Source organism: Gordionus sp. m RMFG-2023, chromosome 2, assembly GCF_954871325.1.
Source record: "Gordionus sp. m RMFG-2023 chromosome 2, tfGorSpeb1-WG-v2, whole genome shotgun sequence".
Lineage (NCBI taxonomy): Eukaryota > Metazoa > Nematomorpha > Gordioida > Chordodea > Parachordodidae > Gordionus > Gordionus sp. m RMFG-2023.
The window spans coordinates 31,456,821-31,476,103 of NC_088776.1; the positions used below are offsets into that span (position 1 = coordinate 31,456,821).

General features: G+C 25.9%; 1 protein-coding gene across 4 annotated transcripts in view; it reads right to left on the reverse strand.

Annotated features, from left to right (window-relative positions):
• LOC135923673 (uncharacterized) overlaps positions 1-19,283 on the reverse strand; it is a 58,293-nt gene that overhangs the window by 23,851 nt on the left and 15,159 nt on the right. For all 4 annotated transcript variants that reach the window (XM_065458548.1, XM_065458547.1, XM_065458549.1 and 1 more), the window contains exon 3: positions 7,030-7,280. In XM_065458548.1, the coding sequence (XP_065314620.1) occupies positions 7,030-7,280 (251 nt within the window). The remainder of the gene's footprint in view (positions 1-7,029; positions 7,281-19,283) is intronic.

A 19,283-nucleotide genomic window follows, 5' to 3' on the forward strand; every position in this document is an offset into this window, starting at 1 on the left:
CTCGATTTTTGTAAAAACAAGAACTTTAAAATTGAAAATACTTTTTTCACCATCGTGAGATAAACACTTATACTTTTGTAAGAGCAAATCGGAAATCCCAAATAGATTTCTTCATATCCAATATTCATAGGTGGTGATGATGTTTTAGTGTCTATCAATATTAAATTGTCAGATCATAGAATAGTAGTAGCCAAAATAACTATAAAAAATATATGGGGATATCATAATGGGGTTAGTCCAAATACATCTATACACAGGGCAAATCTCCTTAAACCCCTCCTCTTCAGAAAACAAATTAAAGCTCAGTCGCAAGATGATTTGCTGCTATTCAAATACTTTCAGAAAAAGAGATAATTTTCTAAACATGACCTTGAATGGAAGTGTAGATGAATGCTGAAGCCTTTTCAAAAAGGATATTACAGATTCTTATAATAGGCTACCAAATATAAATATTTATTCAAGGAGTGAATGGTTAACAATCGAGACAATAGCAAAAATTAGTCAGCTTAGAGAAGGTAACAATCTGAATAAAGAATTGTGGAAAGATGTACAAAAATTATTGAGGCGTGATAGAAGGAGATACATTGCAAAAAAAGCCTTTGAAATTGATAAGGTTATGAAAGAAAATAGAATCTATGATGCTTATAAAAAATTGAAATATTTTTTATGATGGTCTTCGACTTAATAAGAGCTATGTGCCCAACAAATATAAACGAACACTTAGTTCCGCCCCCGTCGGGTTTCTCCACGGATGAAATTGTAAAAGTAATTAAAAAATTGCGTAATAATAAAGCTCCTGAACTAGATAAAATAACAGCTGAACATATCAAAATTACTCCTCCTTTTTACTATTTCTTTTAAATAAAATATGGGAAACCGGAAAACTCTGTAGAATGGTTTATTACTTTCTTATGTAATTTTCCTAAGATAAATGACCCAAAGAAATTTAATGACTATCGCGCTCTAGCTCTTACATCTACTGTATCTAAGATTTTTATGGTCCTGCTAAAAAACAGGATGATGTCATATGTACCAAACCTACTCCCTAAATATATTTGTGCTTACAGACCAAATAAAAATATTCTGGAACCTATTCTTGCTTTGAAAATAATGATTTAAAATGGTGGAAATATAAAATTCCAGCTCTCTTCACTTTCGTAGATTTTAGTAGAACATTTGATAGCGTAAATCATGATGCCCTGTGGAGAACACTTTTGGAATGCGGGATTGAATCTAATGTTATCTACATCCTAAAGAATCACTATTCTAATTTATCCGCTTGTTTTAAAATAAACAATAAAGTATCCCCCTCTTTCAGAATAAAAAAAGGTGTGAAACAAGGATGCACACTTTCAACTTTCTTGTTCAATATCATAATGTATAAAATCATAAAAGAAGCCCTGGGAGCTGCAAACTAATAGATATGGGTTTAAATGTTACAATAAGTGTGGAAAATCGAATAATATCTTATGCTGATGATATCGCCATAATATCTACAAGTGTTGAAGAAACAAAAAATATGCTATATTAGAAACATTAAGTCTGAGATTGGGTCTAAAAATAAACTTTAATAAAACTTTTATTCTTCCTTTCCCAAATTCAGCCCAAAATTTAAATTTTACAATTGGAGGAAATGTGATTAAGATAGTAGATAAAATAAAATATTTAGGAGTTATGCTTGACAATAGAGGATGCTGTAAAGAAGAGTTGAAAATTAGAATACAAAAAGCGAGAGGGGCGTTTTATAAATATATGAAAATTTGGAAAACGAAAGAGATTTCTGTGTACACCAGACTAAGAATTTTCAACTCTACTATAATTCCTATATTATTATTTGGTGGGGACTTATGGGAAATTAATAAAACAGAGAATAGAAGATTACAATCATTCATAAATAACTGCCTCCGAACTATAAATGGCATCTTTTACCCAAAAGTAATATCAAATAATAATTTATGGAAAATATTAAAACACACTCCAATTCATATTACATTAAAGAAACGACGTATTCAATTCCTAGCTAACATCATAAGGAACTCGGGCCATAATCTAGTTCACGATGCCATTACATGGCTCTACACTTATAATAGGAAAGAATATACAAAATGTAAATCTTTATGGTATTATAAAACTATGAACGATATAATGGAAATTAACTTAAATATGAAACAATTTAACAAGTTAAACAACTGCAAAAATTCCATCAAGAAACTCTTCAGAATTAAGATAAATATTTTAAATGAAAAATATCTGGGCTTGATTAAAATTTATAACGTTAATCTCAACTAGTATTTTCTAAACCTTTTCAGGACTTCAGGACAAACCGAAATGGAATTGGTATGCTCTTTAAAATTTTTTTTTGATAGTATGAATTCACGGCTTTAATTATAAAAAAACTAAATTTAAAATCAGCCACAACCAGCCTTTAAAGTAATTAACTTATACTTCTTGGGCATAGGCTCTTTTTCTTAAAGCCTATGGACGTCTGTAACATTTTTCGAAATGTTGCACGCACAAGTACGTGCGGCTTGCCCACAAACGGGTAGAGGGCTCCTCATATTTTTTTTAAACTTTACATTACACCCCAATTAACTTATGCTCCAATTAGATGGAAACATGGAAAACCTAGCGTAGCTGTTGTTTATTCAACGTCAGAGGGCATATGCGCTATATATCACGGATCACGGAAAATTATATTTTTATTTTACTTTTTATTTTTAAGTTAACCTTTTTAATATTATATTCTAATTTTAGTTTGTAAAAATGTTGTAGCTGTTGTTTATTCAACGTCAGAGGGCATATGCGCTATATATCACGGATCACGGAAAATTATATTTTTATTTTACTTTTTATTTTAAAGTTAACCTTTTTAATATTATATTCTAATTTTAGTTTGTAAAAATGTTATATAAACGATAAGAAAAAGAGAAAATAAAAAGATTCAAAAATAATATTTTTTACATTTCTTCATGGTATATCGGGTGAGGATCGGAAAGCTATATTTAAAAAAAAAAATTCAGGTCTTCTTTACCTGGGAATAAAACATCTGGTCAAGATAGATAATATTGATATGATTTTAAAAATAATTCTACTCCATTTTTTTTAAACAAAATTTAGATGTGCAACTTATGACCAAGATCAAATATAGAAGTTGGACAAGGCTATGAATTCTAACTAGTGAAACCAATGATGATTTACAAAACATTCTAAATCCATGTAAGAAGAAAAGTTATTATAAATTAAAATTCTATGCTGAGATAAAGTCATATCTTGTAAATTAACTTAATAAAATAACTTAAACGTAAATCAATCATAATGGACATATTTGAATACATAAAAAGCCTTAAAAAATATTTACTTAATAATGAACTAACAGTTGAATTTCTTAAGGAACTACCTATTGATATTTTTCGTATTTTTGACTTATGGATATTGACCAAATATGGGAATTAACTGAATTACCTAAAGATGAATTCTTAGGTATAATTGAAAAATATTATAAGTCTAAAAAAGTTATAATACTAATGATATAGGTTATTATAATAATAATAGAAATCATAATTATAACAAATGTAATTATAATGATTATAAACCTAATGAGTATTTTAAAAACGACAAAATTATATTAAAAGATATGATAATAATTGTAATAGAAATAGAAATTACAATAATAATAATTTTTGAAATGATAATAATTGTAATAGAAATAGAAATTACAATAATAATAATTTTAGAAATGATAATAATTGTAATAGAAACAGAAATTACAATAATAATAATTTTAGATATCATGAAAATTATAACACTATAATTTTAAGTCTATATCAAAATGTGATTGAAACATATGAATTAAAAGATTTAAAAGATATAAATCATATGATTGAATTTAAAGAAACATTTGTGATTAAAAAGTTAATAATACAAATATTAAAGAAAATTATAAAATTCAAAAAGCTCTTATAAGTAATACTAAATGTGATAAAAGATTTTTGAAACTTAAAACTTTGAAGACAAATATAAGTATTATAAAAAAGAAGTTATGTAAAAACTAAACGTCTTCATTTTAGAAAAATATTTAAATATGAGATCATTTTCTAAAAATTTGAGGCTTAAGAAATTATTTTTTATTAAAAGCAATCTTATGAAGAATTATTATTTTAAAACATTTTAAAAATTAAAAAACAAGGGTGTTAAATTCAAAACTTTTTTTTAAAGAGAGGGAAATGTGCATAATATTTATTTGCATATTTTAACCTCATGGATTGAAAACATGAATATATAAATAAAAATTATTTAACACTAAAACGCAAAAAATGAATTAACACTAAAACGCAACGATTATTCAATTTATCCAATTTGATTCACATTCAACACATTATTCCATATTCTACATATAATTCATATATTATTCCGATTATTGATTATTCACTTATTCTTATATCCAACTTGATCAATTATTATTTCTAATTATTCATGACTAACTGATGATAACAATTTTGAAAATTGATAATAATAACGACTGAGCATTACCAAGCAAGAAGAAAAAGGGAAAATAAAAAGATTGAAAAATAATATTTTTACATTTCTTCATTTAAAAAAAACGTCGTCGTAGATAAAGTTGTCGACGCACATGTCTAACCATATCTAAACACTTATCCATCGGTAATAACGTTGGTTATCTTATTATTGGAAATAGTTTTAAATATTAATGATCGAAAATGTCCCCATGCGAAAAATGATTGCGGCAATGACATACTGTAATTTGTTATAGGATATTTTATATCCATTATATATTTTTGCTATATTAGTTGTTTAAACAACCCTCATCAAGTTCATAAGGAATATAAAAAAATAACCTATCCCTTAAAAACGTAGATATATTAACTTGCCATATATGTAAGCTATCTATAATGGTTTATGGATTTTTCAAAGTTTGCATAGTTTGTGGTTATAGAAATTGAAAGTAGACTCCATAAAATTAATTTGCAAATTATTAAAAAAATTTCATTATACTTTTTCATAAGGTCCTTTTCAAAACAAAAATCACGCTATAATTAAAGGCTGCACATGTGTTAACCCTATTTTGATATAGGTAAGGAGTATTTATTTTATATTAAATAGAAAACAATGTAATAACTGTTGATCTACTTTTAATTTTGTCAATTCATTTGTCATCGTGTCAATAAGTTTGGCCCCATAAACTTAAGGAGAGTTCAGATTTTATCTTATAAATTAATATTCTTAAATCTTTTTAAAAAAAATAGTATTTAATCTTTTGGATGTTTCTTTTCAATTGTTTGATTCAAATTTATAATAGTTAAAAAAATTATAAGTGGATAACTTTTGATTTGAAACACGATTAACAAGACTAAAATATGTGTACTTATATTTTGAATCAATCTACTATGTGGTGAAGATCACTGGTTCTGGTCGAGAGCCTCACTTATTTAAATTTATTAACATGAAATGTGTAGCTATTCAATATCAAAGCAGTTATACTACCATAGTTACAAAAAAAGGAATTATTATCCAGTTACGTAACAGGGGCTATGAATGCTTTAACAAATATAAGGAAAATAATAAAAAATACTTGCAACAAAATTTTGGCCAGCCCTACGATTAAAAAGCGATACTGAAAGCCTTTATTCTAAAGATTTTATCAGTGTTTAGTGCTTAATTCTATATATTTTTTTAATTAGTTTGTTAGACGCGGTGTAAAGAAAAAGATGCATTAGCAAGATGAAAAAAAAATTGCCAAAATAAAAAATATAGAAAAACTAAATAGTTGGGTTACACTCCCAATCAGTTTTGCTAACCAAAAAGAAACCGAGTTGTAGAAAAATAAAAAACGTAACGCTTTAAGCTTGAAATGAATCAAAATTTTGGAAAGGCTAATTCTGAAACTTATACCGAATGCTTAATTCGTGTATTTTATTTTTTATCTAGTTTAAAGGGGGATGGGATTGGGATTGTTTGTTAAAATTAGAAAAAAAATTCCGAAATTGGTATCATGATAGAATGTTCTAAATATGTTCAAGGCGATGAATAGCATAACAATAAGCTTTTTTCCGTGAGAGTAAAAAAAACTACTCGAAAGTAAGGAACCCAGAAAATGAGAGTGGGGTATAATAATGTAATCAGAATTTTAAAAATAATTAATCATAGCTACTATTATATTAGAACCAGAGGAAATAACAAATATAATATTGGCGTCGACTCAGGTTTATAATTCGGTTTTACTTATGGCATAACAAAAATACAAGATTATCCCATTTCTCTATTCCAAGTAAAATTTTAAATTTTAAGAAAGCAAATGTAATATGTACATATATATTTCTAAATTTTGGTCAATGAGTGATGTAAATCGATATTATATTTTTTCAAGTTTTCTATCGATATTTTTATAAATGATAACTGTGCTCTATAACTTGATCAGTTGGAACATTTTTTTTATACATATTTAGTAAGTAAATGTATATAATGAGAAATAATTGGAGACCAAAGATTTGGTCCAATGATTAAAAGTTCTCTTAGATATGTTGCAATGAATATATCGATTTTTGATAAAAAATGTAAGCATATGTGAGTTAAGTATCGCCAGGCCAATAAATATAAGGATTGATAGATTATATTCCCGAACAATTGATTTATATTTTATAAAGTTTTAGAATAATTCAAAGCTTTTATCATATAAAAATTTATATAAGTTATGATTTGGTAATTTGAACTTAAATTTTTGATTCATTTAATTATTGGCAAAGTAGAACACTAATATTACATCAATAAAAAAAATATTCGAGTCTTAAATTTAGATTATCAAACTAATAACTATTATAAAAATTTAATTAGCATCAATGAATATTTGATCGACCAAAATATTAAGTTTAGCAAAGTAATAAATATATAATGTTATAAAAATCGATTTTTTCAATAGTAAATATTTGGATGTTAAATTACTGGGCAAAAAAATAAGAGTTTTAACAAAATAAAATGAAATAAGGATCCTGATTAAAATAAAATGTAAAATACTTTCAAGGTAAAAATAGAATGTCTAGGAGAATCGGGGCATAATGGAGACAATGGATCCTCGTGGATAGAATGAGTTGATTTAGACGATGGTGATCTATCATTTCGATATTTGCAAGAATCTGTAATATGATACTGAGATGTGGGCTCGATTGACCATTCGCTACCATTATTCAAACTTATGTTTCCAAAGGTATCTTTTGTTAAGTCTAAATTATTGCCACTAGGAAGCAACGCTTTGTTCGGTGTTTGTTCTGCAAAGATTATAATATTCTATTTATTAGACATACACATAACAAAATGGATATTTATATTTAAAATGACGATTATTAATAAAATAAAATTGCAAGAATATTTTCCGAATTCATGAAATCGAATCATGAATATGATGATTGAATAAAATCTGATAAAAGAGGGGGGGGGGCGTAAAAAAGATATTTAGAGTCTCCTAAAATTTAAACTTCCAGTTGTGAATATCTCTGTCTTGACCTCTTCAGGTTTGTCTTTCAAGTGACAACCTCGTATTATAAATGTTTATTAAAATGCTTTATTCTTTATATCGATCATCAACTTTGTATTCTATTGAAACTTATATTGTATAAAATAAATTTTTAATGAAGAAAAGGCATGTGTAATAATTAGCGAATTATTAGATATACATGATTCTAGAATAAATGCCAATATAATCCATTTCCAAGTCATCTTGTTTTTAAATTCTTTTTTTATTTGTCTAGTTATAAAAGCATTTATTAAGCATTCATTACATCTAACTTTAAAAGGTAAAAATTTATTGCAAAAAAACATAATATAACCAAAGGTTCTAGAAAATAAATCAAAGTATATTTAATTAAACAGAATTTATTTAAAATAATATATCTCAAGAATTTATAAAAATTAAAATTTTGGAAATAATATTCTCACAATATTTCAGACAATAAAATATACTAATTAATGTTAAAGTGATTTGAAAATAACAATGAAATACTCATGTTCAAAAAAATTTTAATATTTTTTAATTATCAATTCGATCCTAAAATATCGTTCAATCAACACGAATTGTAATTTATTTCCAGATATATCTATTAAAAGCATTACTAAAAAAGATGATGAAAATGGTAGGTTACAATTTTTCAAAATTAAAGGAATCTGTGGTAATAATATTTAAGATTTGCAAATGCTATGATCAATCAAGAACCATTAATTCATTTGAGTTATAAAATTATACAAGAGGAGATAAAGTGATTTATTCTATAGAATTCTTCGACTGAACTTATATTAATATTGGAACGATGGGCTTGTCTTGCAAGTTGAAATAGACAAATATTAAACATAGATCTCTGCCTTTGAACAGATATATCATTTATGAAATTCGCTATATACATTTGCCTTAATTTCCTTTAGTTCTAATTAGTGGGGTTAAATTGCTTGGTTGGGTAGAATTAGCATGATTATTGGTCGAAAGAATAAACCAGAACCCCAACTAAATGGGTCGATCTGGTCGACCAAATTCATAGGCCCTAACATTGACCCGACTACCAACCCAAAACTAACTTATTAATATAATATTTATAATATTTCATTGTGAACATATTACTCAATCATATTTTTATGCATAGAGGTTGAGTATTTCAATATTAGCATAGAAATAATTATCTTTAAGATTACTTTTTTTAAAATTGTTCTCACCTTAAACTGCAAATATTTGATAATTTTTATTTTTCACTAGAAACTCGAGTTTTGATCAATAAACCAATTTAAAAACAGAAAACGAGTAGTTCAATTCAATATTAATTAAATATTAAGCATCGAATTCGAAATAATTATCTTCTAAGACCGGGCTAACTTTGTTAAAAGAATTTCTAGGTATTCAGATATTTATTTCATATATCACCAAAAAAATGCGGGTAATATATGTTTATTTAATTAAAATATTTTGGAGTCTGGTCTAAAGTCGTAAAAATTGGCTTAGGCTGAAGCCGACTAGATGAGTTGGCTTTGACTAGTCATATTAGGAATTGGATTCGTTAATATTTGGCTCTAGTTATTAAGCCCAATAGTGGGCTCGAGTTTAATTTTGAGCCGAAATGTATTTATTTGTTATTTAACCATAATTCGCTAATGGATATTACTACAAAAATTAATGAGCCAAATATTGCCTTTCCATCAAAATATTTTGCAATATTCGCTATCCTAAAAATTTCAAGAACCTGTATTATATACCCTCTAGCGAATAGTTCTAGCTGACCCTTGCTCGCAAGTATTGATGGAAAGATCTTTCAGTGCACTATGATTAAGTAACCCTATTACGAACTAGATTGGACAAATATACTTTAGACGATATTTTAATCAACAAACTTAATAAAAATTTATTAAACAACGTTATCTTTTGAATTGTTCATTTTTATTTATATAAGATTCTGAATCGAATTCGTTATTCATATTTGTGAATAATTATATACTATCATAGAATAAATAAAATTTAATAAAATTGTTACAAAGTTTAGGGATACTAATTTTGAAATGACATCATCAAAAAAGACGGGACAGATTTCGAGCTCCTTAATTTAAAATAATTTTTTAAATCCAAATGGACTTGAATTTCGGCAATAATTATTTTTCTTGCTTAAAACTATTAATATAGAGAACTACAGAATTTTCATAATGATAAAATTTCAGAAAATATCGTATTTTTTAACACTCTAAAGAAATTTTTTTGGATCGGATCTATAAAAAAATTTCTCCGATCATTGCATAAAACGAAATAAAAATTTGATAAAAACATAAATTTATTATTAGGCAAAACATTGTTATCCTATCCATATAAGAACACTATATCTTTCCAAAATCTTATGATTTTTGATAGTTTTGATGGAATTTTTACGGACCATTAAATTAAAAATAAATAAAAAAAAGAGGTTATCACTGGTTCCATGTCAATTCAGCGAAACTTTTATCGCGAATGAATTTTATAGAGAAACTTTTATGGCGAATCTACATTAGCGAATACTTTTCCGATATCGCGAATCAATAATTTCTAAAATTTTATAACGAGGTCATTATAGGGAAACCCAAATCGCGAAGACAATAAAGCGAAAACTAAATTTAATATCACGAGGTCAATATCGGGATAATTGTTTAATGTCGAGTTCTTCCGACTATGACTAATAAATGTAGTCGAGGAAATAGACTAAAGTTTATCCAGTTGAGTCGGCATAGTTGACCCATAGTCGACTAAATTGATTTAGAGCTGAAGTATCACTGTATAATCGGGGTAAAAATTAAATTGTAAACATGGTAAATAGAGATTTCAGTAGATGAACCATAGAAAAGTGACAATTGCCATATAATCTTTATTTTTTAAGTTTTTTTGAAGCAAATGAGAAAAAATATATAATATTAACATGTTAATAGGATTTCAGCGAAGATGTGTCATAGAAAAATGACAATTGTCATAAACGTTATTTTTAAATTGTTTTGATTTTTTCGAAGCAAATGGGTAAAAAATTAATTCCAAATGAAATTTTAGGGAAGATTAATCATAGAAAAGTGGCAATTGTTATAATCCTTATTTTTTAACTTTTCAGAATTTTTTTGAAGTAAATGGGTAAAAATATAAACCGTAAACATCTTAAATTAAAATTTAAATGAAAATGTACCTTAAAAGACACTTGCACAATCGTTAATTTTTGAAGTAAATGGGTAAAAATATAAACTGCAAACATGTTAAATTTAAATTAGGATGTACCATAGATTTTTAACATATAGGTAAAAAAAAATAATTGTATACATGTTAAATTGAGATTTTAGAGAGGATGAACTATAGAAAAGTTACAATTGTCATATTCATTATTTTGAAGATTTTAAAACAAATGCTATTTAAATTATAAATATATTAAATTCTAATTTCAGTGAATATGAACCATATAAAAGTGGCAATTTTCATATTCGCCATTTTTTAACTTTTTATATTATACAGATATTATATAAATATTATTAAAATATCACTTGAAACTACAATATATTATTAATACTATTTTATAGAACATAAAAGAAAATTAGCAATTTTTAGCTATTTATGACCTATTGTTTAGATATTATGGTTATATAAATCAAAACACCATTGAAAATTATCAAGGTCGATTATTTGTCAATTGCAACAAAAAATCAGAATTATACGTTATAAGTATGATCTTTAACTAATGATATTAATACAAGGTTGTTAAAAAAATATAAAGAAACCGACACTATTTTCTTTTTGATTTAAAGTACTAAATAATTGTGAAAAAATTAATGTTCACAAAAATTATATGAGTGGGATCCTCCATCATTAAGTTAAAATTTCATTATGCTAAATAATCGTTGGCTCAAGTATATTTTTTCGATTTTCGTCCTGAATTACCCCATACACTCCAAGCTCAACAAATTCGAAATATTTTAAAAAATATCAAATCAATAATCTTGAAATTTGGTAGATATATATTTCTTATAACAAAATCTTAAACTACTTTAAAAACAAGGCGAAATTACTCTCAAATTTTTTTCTTACCAAGTATACCTTCCAAAATATGAATCAAATATAGGCATTATCTGGTATTCGATTGGATCGAATATTTGTATTATTCGTATCATACGATTCGAGTAATTTCTTAATTCGTATTCATATGAATAATAAATAATAAAACATTTTTCGATTTGATTCATCAACATTCGATTCGAAAATTAAATTCTTTAAAAAGATTTACAAAAATGAAAAAATAGTTTATTAAAATTTATAGTTATTTATAGATATGGAATAAAAGTAAAAAAAATAAAAAGTTTCGCAAGGAACATGTTAAATACTTAACCCTATAGGAATCCTACACATTCATAAATAGATTTACGTAGCGCATTCGACAAATATCCAAATTAGTTTCTTTTAGGTGCACTTGCAATATATAATTATTCTCAAATATTAATAGCGGATTTAATTTAAAATCTTATATAAATAAAAATAAATATCAAAACTCAATAGATAACGTAGTTTAACAAATTTTTATTAAGTTTGATGATTAAAATATAGTGTAAATTATTGTCCAATCTAGTTCGTAATGGGGTTTTACTTAATCGTAGTGTACTGAAGGATCTATCCATCGATACTTGCGAGCAAGGATCAGCTACAATTTATCGCTACAGTAATACAGGTTCTTATAATTTTTTGGATACCAAAAATTGCAAAATATTTTGATGGGAAGGAAATTTTTGGCTATAAAGCAATTAATTTTTATCGTAATATCCATTAGCGAAATAGGGTTAAATAGCAAATAAATATATTTCTATACAAAATTAAACTCAAGGGACCAACCAACTAGTGCCAAATATTAGGACGAATCCAACTCCCAATCCGACTTGAGCCAAAGCCAACTCATCTAGTCGGCTTGAGTCTAAGCCAATTTTTAAGACTTTTGGTGAGACCCCGAAAATTATTAATTAAATAAACATAACCCGCATTTTTTGGTGATATATGAATTTATTTAAAACCGACAAATTCCTATAATAAAGTTAGCCCGGTCCTAGAAGATAATTATTTCTGAATTACTCGTTCTTTATTTTTTAAATATGGTTATCGATCACTATATTTATATCTCAAGATAAGAACGTTTTATAAAATTCTTTTTTTAAATACGATAATTATTCATATGTGAATATTGAACTACTCGTCCTCTAGCTTTTAATTTGGGTTCCCGATCATAACTTGAGTTGTAGTTTAAAGTAAAAATTATACAATATTTTCAGATTATAAGAAGAGAACAATTTTTTTAAAAAAGAAATCTAATATTTTTAGGCATAATTGTTTCTATGCCAATATTGAAATATTCGTCCTCTCTGCAAAAAATAATTAATATTCACAATATAATATTAAGTTGGTTTTGGGTTGGTGCTAGGGTCTATGGATTTGTTCGACCAGATCGACCCATTTGGTTGGGTTATTTTTTCGACCAAAAACCAGGGTTGTGGTAATATATAAACCAACTACCTAACCATACTAGTTCTAATAGCTATTCGCATAATCTCAATAAAATCGATGTCATTTTTTTAAAATATTTTCCTTTAGTTTTGCTATAAAAATTTTTTAAATGATTTGGTGGAAAATTTTAAAGCTAAATATAACGACAAGGAAAATTTGAAATCGATATCAATTCATAGAGTAAATTAGTAGCGCATTTATTTCTAATGTGAATGTGATATATAAATGTAAATTGAAATATATATGTGATAAGAGGTAGGAAAGATTTTATAAAATATAATAATCATAAATAAAACAGTAATATTTTTGAAAAATATTTTAATCATCATCTGATTTTTTTGTTTGAAAGGGGGAGGGGGTTGTTGCCAGCCCCACCAGTTGCGTACGCAACAGTGTTGTTAAACGCTACTTTTAAAAGTAACGCGCTATCGCTACCGCTATTTTATAAAAAAAGTAGCGCGCTATCGCTACCGCTATCGTTTTCAAATGAGTAGCGCGCACTTTTAAAAAAAAGTAGCTAAAGCTACTTTTTACGCTACTTTGATTTTTTTTTTTAATATTTTTTTTTACATAACTTTATTTCCACAAATAAAATATTGATATAAAAACATGACTATAATTTGTTACATATATATATATATATAATTTATTTATTATTGCACTTTAATAATAATAACATTTCGGTACTGTCATCCCCAAGTCTAGAGCGACAATCAGAAAGTATAAGCTTTGCCATACTAAATAATCGTTCAGCACTAGCACTTGAGGGCAACGCAGTATTAATAATTTAAATTAGTATTTTTAGATTTAAAAAAAGCATCTAGAGGTTAATTAAAAATACTTCAGTATATTCTTTAATAAAAGTATGCTCCTCCACATTAAAATACTGTATTCCCATTTGATCCAATATATAATTCATTTACATTTTTTTCTCATCTAGAAACATAAAAGTTTCATAGCATTGTAAACACTATTCCATCTTGTAGTGTTTGGTGTCAATACATAACGTCCTAATTTTTTTTTGAAAATATCAGACGTCTTTGATGACTTATTTTGTTTATTCCAAAGAGCTTGGCATTTAGAAAATAATCCTCATTTAATAATGCTTCTTCAGCATCCACTGTCGCAACTAAATTTAGGTTGTGGCAGGAACAACGATGATGGTAGGTAACATAGAAGACTTTATTGAAGATCCTAAATATTATAAATTTATTTTATATTGGTGAAAAATTAAATATAAAATAATTTAAAACCGAGGATGTCATGAACATCAATTATCTCAAACTCCATTTCAACATCCTCTACTTGTTCTCCATCTTCAATATTTTTGTCAGGATTATTACTAGTATTGTTATTATTATTATCTTCCCCAAATACTCTATATTATTTATATCATATTATAAAAAAATTATAATAAATTTAAAACCTGAAGGCCTTCAGGAAATTAGACCCATTATCCGTAATCATCTTACAAACCTTGTTTTGAATTTTGTAAGACCTATGGATTTCTGCAATAATATTGGCTAGAATGTCATAAGTTTGACAGTCAATTATATTCTTTAGCTAACGCTACAGATTTTCGTTTAAGATTTTTAGGATCAATCCAATGTGCAGTTACTCCTAAATAAGCTCTAAAAATATGACATATTATAAATCAGAAAATAAACATTTTTACCTTCTATTGTGAGTCCATGATAGATTTAATATCAAAGATTCTTTCATTTCCTTAAAGCTCTCCAAAATTCTTGCCATCAATGTCTGCCGGCAAAATATCTTGGTCTGTGGAGAAAAAGTGTTTATCATCTTTATAAAAGAATCATTATCCACCAAGGATAATGGTTGAACTGTATCTATTATAAAGTTCATAATGACTTTGTCAGCCAATTTTTGTGATACACCAGGTGTTGATGAATCCAAATTGGTTAATTTTGTTTGTATTAAATTTGATTTGGAAGTGGGTTTATCTTCTTCCATTACCCCAAAACTTTTGAGATATTTTTCAATCTCTTTATAATTTGAAGTGTGCACAGTCTAAAATTATAAAATACTTAGAATAAAAATTATGTAGGAGATAAGTACATAAAAATGATTGAAATAACTATTTTAAAATGTTTTAAAAAATTTAGATAAAATTTATGAATATATAAAAAAAATGATTGGTTTTTGATTTTAATTTATTTTAAAAATTAAAGATTAGCCTACACATTGATATTAAATTTGTTTAATATATTACATTTTGATGTTTTTTCAAATTAAAGCTGCTCGTATGATTTGAAGAGATAATTTTGCGGCACATCTTGCACCGAAACCGATATCCAGTATTAATATTTTCTTCAAGGTTAAAATATTTCTTGAATTTTGGGAAAGGATCATCTATATTTCGCTCATTTTCCAAAGAAATTTCAATATCTTCAAAAATCTCACACATAACAAGATTTATATTGCTTAATATAAAATGTAAAATGAAATATAAAATAAGATAAAAGCTAGGACATACCAATAACGGAATTTCAAAAATATATAATTTAATGAATGCGCAAAATATAAATTAAATACAGATTGCTATTTAACAACTGTTTTTATCTAATATATAACAATAATGTATATTTTTAAATATAAATTTCAAAATTAAATTAAATAAAAGGATTATAATTTTAGATTTTATAAAAAATATATTTTAATAATTTTTAGATGTATTTATTATGTAAAATTGAAAGTTTCTAAATTAGTAGCGAGCTACCGCTATCGCTATTTTTTTTAAAAAGTAGCGCGCTATAGCTACCGCTACTGAAAAAAGTAGCGCGCTATTTTAACAACACTGGTACGCAACTATGCAATAATTAAGTAAATATTGTTATGTAAATTAAACTGATATTAAAGAAAGAAAAATAAAAATTTATGAATGAGCCATTATAAATATACATTATGTTTATAAAGCAATCAATTAAAATTTCCATATTATTTTTTGGAATTGTTCCAGGAAATTTGCCAGAATCCCTGTTCCCGTTACATACTTTCCCCATGTTCCGTTTCCGCAGTATTGTTAAAGTTGCGAGCTACTTAGCGCGCTATCTTTTTTGGCAGCTATAGCTAATAGCGGCTACCTTTTTTGTAATTATTTAATTTTTTATGGCGCTACTTTTAGTGAAAGTAGCTAAGCGAGCTACTTAGCTACTTTTAAAAAATATAATGAAAGTAAGTATAAACATGAAAACTTAAATATAATATTATAATTAATTATAATTTTTATTATTTAATTTTGAAATTGAAATATATTTTAAATTTGTAATTTATATTTTCATTTGTATTATAAACCTAAATCACGTGTTAATAGTTTAAAATGTAATCGCCTATGGCTATCCAAATCGTTGAAAGTGATTCAGACAATGATATTAATGAAATGGAAGACTAGGGAAGAAAATGTTCTTAATAACTATAATACAAATTTCCTATTCCCTAGATTTGAAAAAATTTTGAAATAAATATAAAAACCAAAACTGGCTTCAAATTTATTTGTTTAAAATGTAAAAAAAATATTATTTTTACATTCTAATAGTATTTATTTTATAAGACTGTTCATACCAATAGCTTTAAGAAAATGGAGAAACATTTAAATAATTTTGGTATAGGCGACTCTACATCCAAAAAGACTAATTCAACTCAAACCAAATTAATTAATAATTTAAATGCCAATATTTCTCAGAAATTGGCTGATAAAGTTATTGTTTACAGTTCAGCCAATGTCCTTGGTTGATAATCCATAATTTACCATGATGATTAAAACTTTATCCCCTTTACAACAATTTTATGTCGCCAGACACTAATGAATAAAATAGCAGATAACTTTAAAGTGATGTAAGATGCTCTAATAGAAGAGTTATCAGAGATATCATATATATGTACCACGGCAGATAGTTGGACACATAACACTAGGTAAAAACTTATAAAATGCAACAAATTACCAAAAATATTTTATTACATAAATTTTTTTATAATCAAAACTAACTATATTTTAATATTTATAAATGTTGATTTTTATATATTTACTATACAATAACATTATAAGCAAAAAATAAAACAAATTTGTTTCTAAATTTTTTTTATAAAAATTAGCTTAGCTAATAGCGAGCTACTTTTTTTGACAAATAGCGATAGCGGTAGCGCGCTAATATTTTGACAAAATCGATAGAGGTAGCGCGCTACTTTTAAAAGTAGTGATTAACAACTCTGCGTTTCCGGAACGGTCTAAATAACTATGATTAACTTACCTTAAAAAAAATAAATCAACATTTATAATAATTTAACGTGCATATCATAAAAAAAATGATGTCGTTGCATCGATATATGTAAATAGTAAATATTTAGCATTATAAATATCTAAATTATCCCCTATGAAAAATGGGGGCTCCATAATCCAAAATTTCATATCCCACGAGAATTTTAATTATGTGATTTTACGTCTTACCCCCTACCTCTTTGGAATTTTATTTCTGATCCTCTTACTCCTGCAGTGGTAGACGCTGCCGATAACTGATAACAAAAAATAATATTGTAAATTATTTATCAAAAAGAAGCAAAAATATAATTTGTCAATATTATCATTTATTTATCATTTATAATTAACTTAGGAAATATTTTATAAATTAAATTAAATTAAAAAGAAAAATAGGGGAAAAAAATTAAAAGCATCTTTCTTTCAACGGTTTAGATATTTGTATATGAATTATTTTATAAATTCATATGGGACAAAAAGTATTTGAATTACCATTATATCGATTAAAATTGCAGGTATTAACCAAGACAGATACTGATAGAGTATCGTATTGATACCAAGTATCGTGCAGCTTGGTATTTTAAGGTGTAGAGTAATGTGTTGGAGAAATTGAAATATGTTGACAATTTTATTTGTCAAATGCTTTGAAATAGAAATGAATGGAATCGGCGCCGATTATATCATTTTAAATCGGCTGATTCTTACATTATATTCATTCCTTTATATAATATATATTTTTAAATTAACTAAAATTATTTGCGATAGGTTTTTCAAGAGGTTATCAGGTATCATGTGTCCCTCAATCGGGACGTTTACCTCATGTCATTTAAAAAATAGCAAATTATTTTGTATATATATTAAAACCAATTTCTTAAATTGATTAAATAGAATAGGTCAGAGCAAAATATAGTTAGTTTAATATCGCAACATGTTATTAACATAATCTGTTCTATCTGTGCTCATAGAAGAGCAATATAATATTAAATGTTTTCTTTTTAATCAGGGTTGACAGATCAAATAAAAATAATTTTTCAAGTCAAAGTTTAGGTTCGGTCCCGATATTTGACAGGTTAAATTCAATGTTTTTATTACAGTATTCGCTTTATTAGGTATATGATATGTAAAATAACAAATATGCAAAATATTCATAAATAAATGCATGATTAAATTTGGTAATTTGATTCAATCTTGAAATACTGTTTCGTTTTCACTCTGTGATAAAGTTTTTTTCTGGATCAATTGAATAATCATTTTCTTTTATGTTTTTAATTAATCGTAAACTATGATAAACCCTAACTAATTTTCCCGTGGTCAAATTTTCAATCTATTTCAGTTATTTATATGAATATAACCCCAGACGGACATTTCTTTCCGAAGAAGTTGAACTTGGAAGGATCATTAAGGTATTTGCTATTTCCATGGTGGACAAAGTCCCTCAAGTTTGATACAAATCTGATTAATGGTTATGGAGTCTACCGCATTTCACATATTTTATTTAACAAAGATTCAGCTTTTTAGGGTTGGCAAATAAAATTCAATTTGATTTAAATCAATAATTTAAATAAAATTCTATTTAAGATCAAAATACTTAATATGAGGAAAGACTAGATTATTTTAGAATTGAATAATTTTTATAAGAAAAATACTAAATTATATTAATCTATAATTAGAATAATACAAATGCAATTTAAAAAATAATATTTTCTATTTGTTTTTTTTTTAAATTTTACGAGAATTATCATGATATCTTCCAAAATCCATTGTTAAAGTAGCTCGCTATCATATTTGGTTGTTATAGCTAATAGCCCACTACTTTTTTACAATTATTTATTACTTTTTAAAAATAAAATAAATAAATTTAAATATTCAGAATTTTTATAATTTTTTTATTTAATTTTGAAATTTATACTTTCAATTTCTAATTTATATTTTCACTTTGTATTATAAACTAAATCATCTGGTGTAAATTATTTAAAATGT